This window comes from Polypterus senegalus, chromosome 12 (assembly GCF_016835505.1).
Source record: "Polypterus senegalus isolate Bchr_013 chromosome 12, ASM1683550v1, whole genome shotgun sequence".
NCBI classification, from domain to species: domain Eukaryota; kingdom Metazoa; phylum Chordata; class Cladistia; order Polypteriformes; family Polypteridae; genus Polypterus; species Polypterus senegalus.
This window is the reverse complement of record NC_053165.1, coordinates 10,971,911-10,986,284: the sequence shown is the minus strand read 5'-3', so window position 1 is coordinate 10,986,284 and position 14,374 is coordinate 10,971,911. Positions and strand designations below refer to the sequence as shown.

The 14,374-nt window shown below is 43.6% G+C and overlaps 1 protein-coding gene across 1 annotated transcript in view; it reads right to left on the bottom strand.

Moving 5' to 3' along the window:
- Positions 1-14,374, bottom strand: part of LOC120540243 (metabotropic glutamate receptor 7) — a 477,153-nt gene that overhangs the window by 13,588 nt on the left and 449,191 nt on the right. Inside the window, exon 9 of the mRNA XM_039770817.1 lies at positions 11,835-12,081. Within this exon, the coding sequence (XP_039626751.1) occupies positions 11,835-12,081 (247 nt within the window). The remainder of the gene's footprint in view (positions 1-11,834; positions 12,082-14,374) is intronic.

Below are 14,374 nucleotides of genomic sequence, written 5' to 3'. Positions count from 1 at the left end.
TAAATAAATGCTATTGTTGTAATAAAGTGACTCAGTCCACGGTTTGCTAGCGGAATTGGGCTTTTTTTTTTGGATTGGTTTCCAGAGGGAAAAGTGGGCTATCGTGGGTTTTTTTTTGGGGCTACTTTTTAAAAAACAACTGTGTAAATATGGGTTATTTTTGAATCCCCCCCCACCCCACCTCAGTCGTCAGCATTGCACTCAATCCCACTCTTTTAGTGCTTTAGTGTTACCACGCGCTGTTCAGTGTAGCATAGATTTCCAGGTCCTTAAAAAAATGTATAGCTCAAGTAAAGCTAAAAATAGTGAATTTGCCCCAAAAGGTAGCCCAATACTTCCTTCTCTCTTTTCTTTCTCTTCTTCTGCCTCCACTCCTCTCTCCTTTCAAACGCTGCCCTCCACCTCCCGACTCCGGCACCTCAAATAGAGTGAGGTGGTCGCTTTTATAATGCACTCGGAAGTGCTCCAGGCGCTCCCCGATGCTCTTCTGTGTCGGAAGTGCTGTAGTCCAAGGCTCCGGAGCTATCCAGGCGACCCCTGTCGGTGACTACGGGCCCCGGCACGTTTGAGCTTCCAAGCTCTAAGCCCGTGGCCCTGAAACCATCCAGGGGGACTGCCCTCTTGTGTTCTGGGGGAGGTACTGCTGTTGATATGTCCTCCCACCCGGTCCTCTCATCAGAAGGGAGTCCCCTATTTTAGGAGATACATCAGTGACAATGAGGCCTAAATGAGAGCCCCGTGAGCCATCAGAGATCACCCTTTGAGCAGTAACACTGAAGGCCATTACAGCCAATGGAGGCGTTCCTTATGTATAAAAAGTTGCCGTTTTTTATTGCCGCTGTATAAAAAGGTTGCTCTTCTTCTTGCTAATTGTACGCTTTGCCTTTAAACGCAGCCAACAGAAAACGGAACACAAAATTTCCAAAGCTATCCATTGTGGAAGCCGGCCCGGACACAGAGGCGGACACCGATGGTTCACCAACCAACACACGTTTATTATATATATTTACAAAGTGACAGCACACAACCCAGTACTCCCGTACTATTCCCCCACAAAGTCCAGGCCTCTTATCCAATGCCTCTCTCTCTCTTCAGGTCCGCCTCCACTCCTCTCCTCCGAGCTCTGTCCTTCTTCAGCGAATGGAGGGAGGCGGCCCCTTTTAAACCCACCCGGATGTGCTCCAGGTGCCTCCCAGTGAGCTGCTGCCGACACTCCCTGGTGTGGTGGAAGTGCCGGCTGTGCCCCTGGAAGCACTCCGGGTGTCCCTGGTCTTCTTCCCCCCTGCACTTCCGGTTGTGGCGGAAGTGCTGAGGGCCAGGGCTCCTCAGGCACTGGCGGTGACCACGGGCCTCTATAGGGTTGAACTTCCAAGCTCCTTTCCCGTGGTCTCCAAAGCCACCAGGGAGGTCGCCCCCTCATGGTCTGGAGGAGGCGTAATCCCTCCTCCGGGGCTTAACCGGGCATCCCAGCTGGGTACCGTCCCTAGCCGCCACACCATCCATTCATTTTTTTAATGCTAATTGCTAACATTGAAATACCCAAATTCCCGTTTTTTCATTGGTGAGGCATAGACTGTCCGAGCAATACTTGGCATTGGACAGACCCCCTAATGAGAAAAATCAAATCGCCCGCTGGGCACCAAGCCCTCCCAATACAGCCGTGGTAACATCTGCATATTCTATAATGAATATTTCTTCATAACTCTCCAATCTGGGGGGGTGAATCGAGACTCATTAGCATCCCTTGCTGTAGGGATGTTTAAAAAAAAATAAAATAAAAAATGATAATATAACGATAGGGGCCGTTTTCTTTTTACGCATCTATTGAATCGTGCATCTTTTTGACATGACCATCTTTCACGGGGGAATTTATAGCAGGATCGCTGTAGCAGCCAGGCTCTCTACATAAATTAGTAAAATGACACAATCCCGACGGTTTCTCTTTCCCATAGCTTTAAGCGTCCATTTCTTTTCACTCAGTGAACCTTTAATAATCTCGGGAAGAAATAAGAAAACACTGCTTGCAGATATATTCATATTTCATTATATCTAAGATCAAATATGTCCAGTGAGGTAGGCCACGGGTAAAAGGGGGGATTCCGAAAAAATACTACAAAGAAAAGAAGGGGATTGGTGGCCAAACTGAACTTGTCAGGTCCTCTGAGCACCAAAGACTTGGAACCATCACCCTTTGGGTAGGCAAAAATACATAAAGGAGTACGAAAGACCTCCAAAATCAAATATTGAATGCTGGTTTTCTGCAACATTAATATGAACTTAATGAACGGAAGCCGCTAACGCAGTTAGAGCCGTCTGTGCGTGAGGTGCAGTCTTGCTAGCTTTTCGACAGCCACACACAACATGTGTGCTTTATCAGCACTGGAATACAGGCAGTCCCCGAGTTACGGACATCCGACATGCGACTTACGAACGGGGCCGCAGCTGCTCCTTCATCTGTCTGGGGGACGCGACGCAGGCTCCTCGGTAACTGCCGCGCCGTCATCTTCGGCCTGGGGACGCTATAAGCGGTGGCTGGATGGAGGCTGGAGGGGAGCGGTTTTGCTGCTCATGCAGTGTAGTGTCCTTCAGGCAAGCTACCGGTTGAAGAATGGGGCGGTGGGGGCCCGTACCCCATTCATTCTCAGTGGGTGGCTGGGTGCGCGGAGAGTGGTGACCCGGGGTCCATATTCACCGGGGCCGCAGCTGCTCCTTAATCTGTCTGGGGGACGCGACGCAGGCTCCTCAGTAACTGCCGCGCCGTCATCTTCGGCCTGGGGACGCTATAAGCGGTGGTTGGATGGAGGCTGGAGGGGAGCGGTTTTGCTGCTCATGTGGTGACCCGGGATCCATATTCACCGGGGCTGCAGCTACCGCTCATGTGCAGGATGGAGGATCGGTGGGGCGGTTCACTGCCTGCCCACCACACCGACGCAGGTACTGCTCCTGACTGGAACGGAGGCTGGATGGGGCGGAGGGGGTTGTTTCACTGCCTGCCCACCACACAGCCTTGCAGTGTCCCTCGAACGGCTGCACCGTTCGTTCTCGGTGGGCAGCTGGTGATGCTGCAAGCGGTGACCCGGGTCCATAGTCACCGGGGCCTTAGCTACTGCTAGTGTGCAGGACAGAGGCTTGATGGGGTGTTTCAATGCCCGCCCAACACACAGCCTTGCAGTGTCCCTCGAACGGCTGCCCCGTTCGTTCTCGGTGGGCAGCTGGTTATGCTGCAAGCAGTGACCCGGTTGTGACTGAACAGAGGCCATTGACGGTGAATGGGGTGGCGAGGGGCAGCATTGTAGTGTGCCTCGGGTGGCCTCCTGTTGAATGGGGGCGGTGGTGGGCGATTCACGACCTGTCTTTGTCCGCACCCTGTTTGTTCTCGGTATGGCGGACGCTGCAGGCAGCATACCGTATTGTAAGTGGAGGTGACTGTATGGTGGGCTGGTGATGATTACGCCCCCTCGCCGCCCCATTCATTCTCAATTGCAAGCCTGCTTGTACTGTTACGCACACAGCAGGAAGTCGTCTCTCGTCAGTACACCAGACGTGTTGACGACGGGTGCCTTCCTGCTGTGATGGCGAGTACAGTGCTGTGCAGAGGAGCTCATCTTAACCTTTTGTCTTCACCCTTCAACAATATCTCTGAAACACAAATCTGATGCAAGTGCTGGTGATAAAGTAAAGAAGAGAAAACCCATCACCATGGAAAATAAAGTAGAAATAATAAAAAGGACAGAGAGAGGCGAAACTCCATCATTCAATAATGTACCTGTTGCGACTTACCTACAGATTCAACTTAAGAACAGACCTACAGTCCCTATCTCGTACGTAACCCGGGGACTGTCTGTACCAAAACTTAAACTTCAAAAGTGGGGGGATTACCATGATAAACAGCTGACAGTGCCAGTCCGTCATGACATAACAGCCACCCGGGTAGTCACTCTGCTCCCTCAACTCAAGGATACAAATCTGACATCTTCAAACATTGTGTTTGGATTGTGGCCTGGTGAGGGTCTACCTGGCTCGGTCAAGGTGGGACGGCAGACCACAGGGCAGGGGGGCGAATGTGATCACTAACCACCTCTACTCTCTTTACTGCAGACCAGAAGACGAATCCCGGGATGGACAGTAACAAAGTCACTTCCAGTAAAACTCCGGATGTTCTGCCCCATTTGCCCCTGGAGCTACTTACTTAGTCCACTTACTTTGTGGACTAATTTTTTTGTGGCTCTGAGGCTAGGGATCTGTACTGGGAATCGGAAGGTTGCCGGTTCGAATCCCGTAAATGCCAAAAGGGACTCTGCTCTGTTGGGCCCTTAAGCAAGGCCCTTAAACTGCAATTGCTGAGCTCTTTGAGTAGTGAGAAAAACACTATAAAATGCAAAGAATTATTAATTATTATTATTAATAATTATTTTTGGTTTTTTTTTCCATTTTGGCCCAAGGCCAAAAACTCAGTTTTCTGGAAAAGCACACAAAGCAACAGTTTCACACATAAATCAACGTAAAATATTTCTTCATGACAAATGTCACTTTGTTTTAAGTTCCATGAGCCTCCACACTATGGGAATTCCCACGTCAGAAGCGGCCAATGGCGAGCCTTGCCACATTCCACTGCTTGCAGTGAGTTTTTCAGGCCTCTGTTGCCGCATACTGTGATGGCGGCTGGCTGCACGAAGACTGTGGCCTGCAGCTGCCCCTGGCTGTGTGAAGACCGCTGTCCACCGAGCAGCGACATTGGTCACAGTATGCAACAACAGAGGGGCCAGTGAAACACGCACTGCTAGCAAAGAGAGTCGAAGTATGAAGTAACAGAGGGTTTTGTTGACATTTACAGCCGATTACCGCCCTCGACCCCGGATGTTGACTAATGTCGACATCCACCTCAATGCTGTGCGTTGAAAAGAGTTAAACTGTGGAGGCACAGAACATGGGCACCAAGTTGGACCACACTTACGTAGCGTAGCCATCCCAACAATGGCCTCTTCTATGTGCTGCGGTCAGGGACAAGCAGTTCAGAGAGACCACGGAAGAGCTTCTGCCCACAGTCCGTCTAAATCCTTAATGGAGCAACGGCGAGAACTACATGAAGCTCTGAGGTTTCTATAATTTTGTAGTAGAGCTACATAAAATGTCCTACATCTCCCAGTGGACTCTGAAGTAAAACACTAATGAGCAGCTTCAGAGGAAACAGGGGCTGCTGGGAAGAAGATTGAGCAGGCGGGCCCTTTAAAAACGAACCTAAAAAATACCGGGTGGATCGCGATCATCCGTCTGTTTGTTAATACACCTCATACACAAAACTGGATTATGACCTGACCATCTTGGATTACAGTTTCTGTCTGGATGTATGGTCTGTCCTGTCCCTGCCGGTCTGTGTGAATTCGTACTGATTGGATACATCTTTGTCGGAGGAACGCGCTCCTAATCAACTCAAATCCCACATCAGGAACTGGTAGGACAAAACATTACATCACTTTCAGAAAGCTGTTCACAGGGGTGTTTCAGTCACAGATCTATCATCAGCCGCCCCATTACTCTGGACTGTTTTGGACCTCGTTGTTAGTGTTAAAATTTATTATCACCGTCGGGGAGCTTTGCATACATGGCTATGGTTATATTGTGTGTTCTTTTATCATTATTTGATTAATAGATTTCATTGTTATTTATCTATCACGCCATCTGCCTGTGCTCCAATTGGAAAACCCGAAGAAATGTAGCCGATCGTATCTCAAATGTTGTAAGCCACCTTGGGGAAAAGCATCAACCCAATAAGAAGTTAAAAATATGAAGTCTTGTAGGAGATTAAAGCAAGACTGGAAAAAGATCTCGCAAAACACAACCCTTTTGGCTCCTGTTACTTCAGTTCCGTCTCCTTTTTTGTCTATAGCTATTTCTATCCATATTCTGCTGCTGGCGTTTGTCATGCCTACGACGAATATGATATTCGCGAGATGCAAGTTTAATGAGAAGATGCAGGGTATAAACGAGACTTTTGATCACTTTGTAACGGAGTTAACATTGCTGGTGAAGGACTGTGCTTATGCAAACGAACATGAAATGGTCAGGGTGGTGTTCGGCACAAACTCAGCGAAAGTGCGGGAGAAATTTTAAGTGCTGGGTCTGAGCTATCTATACTAATAAAAGGCAAAGCCCTCACTCACTCACTCACTCACTCACTCACTCACTCACTCACTCACTCACTCACTCACTGACTCATCACTAATTCTCCAACTTCCCGTGTGGGTGGAAGGCTGAAATTTGGCAGGTTCATTCCTTACAGCTTCCTTACAAAAGTTGGGCAGGTTTTATATCGAAATTCTACGCGTAATGGTCATAACTGGAAGCAGTTTTTCTCCATTTACTGTAATGGAGATGAGCTTCAACGCCGTGGGGGCGGAGTTTCATGTGACATCATCACGCCTCCCACGTAATCACGCAGTACATAGAAAACCAGGAAGACCTCAAAAAAGCGCTCAAGAAAACATGCATTATATAATTGAGAAGGCAGCGAAACAATAAGAAGCGAGTTCTGCTACTTCGGAAACAAAGCACGATGTAAACCTACACTTTAAATTAAGTTCATAGACAGGCTGCCGCTGGCGTTTGTAATTTAGTGCCTGCCCATATAAGGCCATCCGTCAGCGGCAATCCAATAGCAAACTGCCATGGGTAAATATTCACGGGTGAAGGACTGTGCTTATGGAGAGGAAGAAGAGATGGTCAGGGTGGTGTTTGACACAAACTCAGCGAAACTGCGAGAGAAAGTTTTAAGTGCCAGGACTAAGGTAACATTAAATAAAGCTATGGACATAGTACGAGATGGCACCAGCACAGCTGGGAACCATCGATGCAAGTACACCGAGTGGCTCACGTGAACTGATGCAATGCACAGATAAAAGCAACAGTTCCAAAGCGCTGAACAAAACCGAATTACACAATTGAAAAGGCAGCAAAAATATGAAGCGTCTGATAAGCATATTCATAAATGCAGCTACTGTGGAAACAAAGCACACGGTGGAAAAAGTCAATGTCCCGCTAAAGGAAGACAGCGTAAAAAAAAAACCCGTGCATGCAGTTTGTCACATCACAGATAAAAAGGAAGACGAGCTGTTTATTGATGCAGTAAGGAACTAATTGATGAATGAAACCTCTTATCTTTACAACGATTGACAAACACGGAATGTAACTTGAACACATCGTACAAATACGAGCCTGATTGAAAGAAATAATGATAATCAAATCCTTGATGACAGCAACATTCAATAACACTCACAAAACAATTACTGTATATTGACAATCATGTTACGTTATTTTTAAAATGTTCCCTTTTCTTTTTCATAACTTCTACTTCTCCACTGCGGTACACGGGTATATATATATAAATGTATATCTATAGCCCGATCTACAATACATACTTTAGCATAGACAAACGGTGGCGCAATTGTAGAGTCTTCGCCTAACGCCGACATTCGAGGTTCGATTCGAGAGGGATGTACTGACTATGTACGCGCTACCGATTCATTTTACCTTCCCATCTCCTTGGTTTGGGACGTATGAAAAATATTAGGTTAACGCAGAATCATGTTACGTTATTTTTAAAATTTTCCCTTTCTTAGCACAAGCACAGTTGAGAAGCTTCGATGCATGTACTCCATAACGCGTTAAAAAATAACGCATTTAATCACACTTTCAATTCCAAGCAAACGGGAACTTTTGTCAATGCATGATTTCCTGGTACATCCATTACACTGATGCACACATCACAGCTACAAAAATGTTAGAGTCGGAATAAAGCGCGTTCCTACGACTGATCATTTCGAATACCCGAGCGAAGCCTTGATAAAAGCCTGGTTTTGTGCACACTGAAAAGCAAGCAAAATTAGATGCATTACAGAAAGCGGACTTTGTGGCTCTTACTGGGGATCATTGGACTTCCGTGACCGTTAGTAATTCTAAATACATCTAATTACAAAATGTTCAATGATCACACTGTTTTAGCCTAATGTACAAAATAATTTTGGCTAATGTTACTCAGAGTTTAAAGAGTAAGCTGGTCAAATTACCTTTTATGTTTCTGACTTATTTTTTTAAGAAGAAAACTGCACTTTATGTTGAAATTTTGGTTATTATTATTTAAAGACAATACTATTCTGAAAATGTACTTAAAGTACTTAAACTACCACTTTATTTTTAAGTCTGCCCAATTTTAACCAGGGATGATATTTTTGTTTCTGTTTTGAATTCAAATGCAGTTTAAAAGCTTTTTTTCAGAAATTAAAACAGCTTCAGTTTACAATATTCATGTCCATGTCTATTATTTGATTCTGTCGCCCACTAAAACCGTTTTAAATTAAAAAAAAAACATTTGCGATTTGGGGCAAATTCGTGTGCGATTACATACGATTAATCAAGATTAATTCTTACACAGCCTCTAATTAATTGGATTAATTTTTTAATCGAGTCCCACCCCTAATATATATATGTAGATATATATGTACATTTGTATATATATGTGTATATACAGTATATATGTAGATATGTATATGTTGTGTATACAGTATGTATATATGTGTGTGTATATGTGTATATATATAACTGTATATATATGTGTATAGATGTGTATATATATATATAGATATATATTTATATATATGTTTATATGTATATATATGTTTATATATGTGTCTGTGTGTGTGTGTATATATATATATATATATATATGCCAGCAACACTCATGACAATTACAAAACAATTACATTGTCAATCATGTTACGTTATTATTAAAATGTTTCCTTTTCTTTTTACTTCTCCGCTGCCAATCGCAGCTATTTTGCTATATATATATATATATATATATATATATATATATAGATATATATATATATATAAATAGATAGATATGACAACAACACTCATATCAATGACAAAACAATTACATTAACAATCATCTTACGTTATTTTTAAAATGTTTGCTTTTCTTTTTCATAACTTCTTTAACACACTACTTCTCCGCTGCGAAGCGCGGGTATTCTGCTAGTCATTAAATAAAGCCGTGGACATCGCAAGATTGCGGCTGAGAAGCTTCGATGCATGTACTCCGAGCAGCTCACGTGAACAGACTGTGAACGCAGTACGCAGACAAAAAGCAAAAGCTCCAAAGTGCGCCAAACAATGCATTACACAATTGAGAAGGCAGCAAAAGAATATGAAGCGTGTGACGCATACAAGCATATTCATGAGTACAGCTACTGTGAAAACAAAGCACACGGTGGAAGAAGTCAATGTCCAGCTAAAGGAAGACGGTGTAAAAAATGTGGTAAATTGAAGCACTTCGCTAAAGTGTACAGGACTGGGAAAGGTAAACTCGTGCATGCAGTGTGTGACGTCTCAGATAAAGAGGAAGACGAGCTGCTTATTGATGCAGTAGCAAAGGAACAACCCTCTGGATCTGAACAAGCCTTTGTAGACATATCAATAGGAAAGCAAGGTGTAAAGCTTAAGTTTAAATTAAGTTCATAGACACGCTGCCGCTAAATATTCGCAGGCAAATCCACAACTTAATACCGGGAATGCCTGTTAAACATCTTAGATTCACGAGTAGCGGTTTGGGTAGTGAACACTTCGATGAATGAAACCTGTTATCTTTACAACGGTTGACAAACACGGAATGTAACTTGAACACAACACGTCCTCCAAATACGAACCTGATTGAAAGAAATAATGAGAATCAAATCCTTGATGACAGCAACACTCATAACAGTCACCAAACAATTACATTGGCAATCATGTTACGTTATTTTTAAAATGTTTCCTTTTCTTTTTCATAACTTCTTTAACACACTGCTTCTCCACTTGCGAAGCGCGGGTATTTTGCTAGTCAATAATAAGAGAAAGATTATCGGCTTTGGATAATGATGATTTTGAGCCAATGAGGAGAACCTCAGTTTTGTCACTGTTTAATTTGAGAAAATTCGAAGAAAACCAGGATTTAATTTCAGCAATGCAGTTAATAAGTGAAGATGTGGAAAGGAAGAGGTGGGTTTACTAGCAAGGTAGAGCTGGGGGTCATCAGCAGAGCAGTGAAAATGAATGTTATGTTTACGAAAGATATTGCCAAGGGGAAGAAGGTAAATAATAAAAAGAAGAGGACCCAGGACAGAGCCCACCTGAAGTAACAGCGGTGGGTTGGGATGTGAAGGTTTTAAGCTGAATGAACTGAGTGCGGCCTGAGAGGTAGGATCTGAACCCATCTAGTGGAGTGTGGGTAATGCCAATCAGAGATAACCTATTAAGGAGAGTGGTATGACAAATAGTATCAAAGGCCGAACTCAGATCAAGGAGGATGAGAATAGTGATTAGACCGGAGTCAGCAGCCATAAGAAGGTCACTGGTCATTTTAACAAGTGCCGCTTCTGTACTGTGAAGGGAGCGAAAACCAGACTGGAACTTTTCATATTGATTATTATGAGATAAGTGGAAGTGAAGTTTAGCTACTATTTTTTCAAGAATTTTGAAAATCTTCTCGTATCTACCGATCTGTTTTACGGCACTCTTGTCGAGTCCATCTCTAGAATTACACGGCACCATCTTTTTAATTTATTTTTACCTGATGAGCTCCTGATGCTCTCCATGCCACACCTTGTGACCATGTAATCATTTTTCACACTTTCATTTTTTTTCCATACTTTTCTAGCTTTAGCCTATTTCTGCATTTTTGAAAATCCCACCAGTCAGACCCGTATGACGGATGGCAAATCATCCACCATAAGTTGTTCGTGTAGACATTGCAGGTGATATTTCAAGGACTGCTCCTCATTTATTGCCTAGGGTCCCAGTCATTTGTTTGGCTATTCTATGCATTGCTCAACTTTTACATTATTCATAGCGTATTTTTTATTTTTTTTTTGTCAGGCAGAAAGCCCTTACATGCACGTAACACCTTCCATCATCCTTGACTTATTTTAAAATGAGTGTGTCTAATATGTAGGACGCTTGCATCGCTTTATTTTGTATGGGCAGCCTAATAAATGTATCATGAATATATTGTATATATTATGATGATACAGAGATGGGATGGGTAGGTGATTCCCATTTAATAATCAAATGAAAATCATCAAAAAAATAAATAACGTGAACTTGAACACAAATAAACCTTAACAGGAAGCAGATTTCTGTTAATACACAAGAGGGTGACATTTCTATTTGTAATGGCACCATTGGGCGCTGTTTTCTATTTTTGATTTGGAAGTAAATAGGGGAGTTGGCACCCCTACATTCATTGCAATTATCGAGCCGTGATTACCTCAGACAACCACAAACTAAAGAGTGAAAATTGGAAGAGGTGTCAGTGAGGCCAGCAGGGGGCACCTAGCCTGTGGTCTGTTTGGGGACCCCCAATGCCCCAGTGCAGTGATGAGGACACTGTACTGAAAAAATAGGTAATGTAAGTGTAAACTGGGGCCCTGACTGCCATAAAAGATTCCTGGGCAACTTCTGGAAAGAGTAGAGTGAATCCCGATATTCTGGTTAAGTTACCCATCCTAGCCTTGTCCATTCTAGGCCCCCGTAATCACCAACTGTCTCTAGCTGTCTATCTCTGGCTTCCCTTTACCATCAAATAGCTAATGTATGGTGGGTGTACTGGAACGAAAATGTCTGCCTTCATCAAGATGGGCGCTACACATTAGTAGGGGTGGTGGTGGTCCTCCACTGTCTATGTAAAGCTCTTTGAGTGTTTAGAAAAGAGCTAAGTAAATATAGTTAATAATATAAAACTGTGTCTAACGGTCTGGTGCTGGCAGAAGGTGCTGGGTCAACATAACGGCCATACTTACTGTTGGGATCCACGTTTTCACAAAGTTCTGTTTTAGCTTCTCCGTTCGGTCGGTCGCTGGGTTTATGTGATAGTCGTGAGGACATTGTGGCAGCTGTAACTACTGCTTTGAAGCTCCTCTTTCTTTTTTGGACATTCAGTTCTGGATGGAAGATGATGATGTACACCTTTGGCATGTACAGCATCCCCAGGGCTACAGATGCACTTAAATTCATGGATATCGTGAGGGTGGTCGTCTGGATGTACATCTGGAAAAAAACAAAGAGAAAGCAAGGTTAGATAGATAGATAGATAGATAGATAGATAGATAGATAGATAGATAGATAGATAGATAGATAGATAGATAGGATCGTGGTGTGATTCCACTACAAAGCACTTGGCGTAGTCGGCAGGATTTGCAGTATAGACAGGTGGTGTTTCCATTAGATAGATAGATAGATAGATAGATAGATAGATAGATAGATAGATAGATTGGATCGTGGTGTGATTCTACAATAAAGCAATTGGAAATTGGCATAGTAGGTAGGATTTGCACTGTAGATAGGTGGTGTTGCCACTAGGCAGGCAGACAGACAGACAGACAGATAGATAGATAGATAGATAGATAGATAGATAGATAGATAGATAGATAGATAGATAGATAGATCTTGACTTTGAACAATACCATCATGAGGAGTCAGTTTGGTTTATAAATGTGACACACCTTGTCCCCACCCAGTTTTCAGCAAAATATACCCATGATTCTATATTATAAATGTGGCTCAGCAAGACTAACCCAGAGCCAACAAATCTCAATACAGAACCCAGAAATCAGAGTCTAAAAAGAGAAGCAAGATCCACAAAAACCAGAAGAAATCCGGAAAAAAAGCCAATACTTAACAAACACCAAACAACACTCGGCGATAACCTGAGGGAATCCGTCTGATCCAGCAGAATGAAAAGATGTAGGGCAGGCCCACAGGTGTGATGTCATAATAACCCCACCTCTTAGAGCTCTGCCCATGGAGCACAAGGGCTTTAAAAACATAAATTCACAAATAGGCAAATAAATGAATAAATATATATATTGTGGGTGCGCAGGAGGAAGGACGGGCATCCTGGCAGGGATAACAGAAGGTTTCATACCCAGGCAGGAGGCCATGATGGAAGGACTGGAAAAATGGACTCACTAGGAGCAGGTCATTCCCTCACATGGCCGATTAGGACACCTGCAGGGTTGCATGGGAAATGGAGTCTGGAAATGCAACCCTAATATGCACTCTCTTCTGAGTTATCGTTAAAAGCCAGGCGGGCTGCATTGTGACCGAGCTGTAGATGAAACAGAAGGGACCAGCTGAGCCCTCTATACAGAGAATGGCAGTAATCAGCAAGCAAAAGCAAAGAAAAGCAAAGGAACGGCTTTAACTCTGCAAACAGTCTGAAATGTAAAAAAAAAAACAGCTGTTTTTAACAGCGGAATTTATCTGTTTGTCCAGTTTATGACTGCTGTCCAAAATCACAGCCTAACTGATGATGTCCAGCACTGTTGCAGGGAACAAAACTACTAGCAATCATACCAGAAACTTCAGAAGGACCAAAACCTCACAACCTCAGTTCTGTTTTAGTTAAAATCCAGAACATTTAAGGACATCCATCTCTAGATTAGCAAATATATAACCGTTGTGGAAGAGTAATTTTAGGGTAACATAGCTTTCATCTTAAAGAAATACCATAAAGGGTTAATAAATGTTGGAAACCAGAGAAGGGTCAAGTGAACAAGGTGTGGACATCTTTTACCTTCTTTGATTTATTCCAGTATGGAAATAACCTTAACATTTTTTACTTTTCAGATACACACTGGTGCAACCTTTCACTAATATTCAGAAAGCCGCATAATCCAATTCAGGGTTGAGAAGCCACCCAACAGTATTAAAGAGACTGTAGTAGATAAGAATGGCAGACATGGCGTGACCGTCATTAGGCCGCCAAGTTCAAGTATCTTGGTTTGCTCGTCTGCTCGGTTGGCGACACCCTTCCACATGTTCAGGTGCAAGCTAATGCAGCATGGTGGAAATGGAGTCAAGTCACGGGAATACTATGTGACCGCAAGATTACAAAATACCTCATGTCAAAGGTCTACAGATCAGTCATTCGATCGGTGGCCATGTACGAAGTTCTCCACCAAGTACGAGCAAACATTTCGCGTCATGGAGATGCGGATGCTATTTCCGTGTCATGAACGAAGACGTCCGCAATTCTGATCAATGAGAAGATGCACGGAAGATGATTTCAATGGTGTGATCACAAAGTCCGGAGCGACAGCAACTCGGTGGCCAAGATGGCCCTACGATTAACAGCCATGTGGAACTCAAAGAAACGCTAGCTTGGTCGAATCAAGTTGAAGATGCCCCCGAAGATGCCCTAGACCGAAAAAAATGGTTGATTGACGATGAGGAAAATGTGACGGAGCCTCAGGTCCGGCAGACTTGGATTTGACACTGCTGAGAGTGAAGCACAACTAGACTTTGTCGTCCAAACCACAGAAGAAACAGGACCCGATTC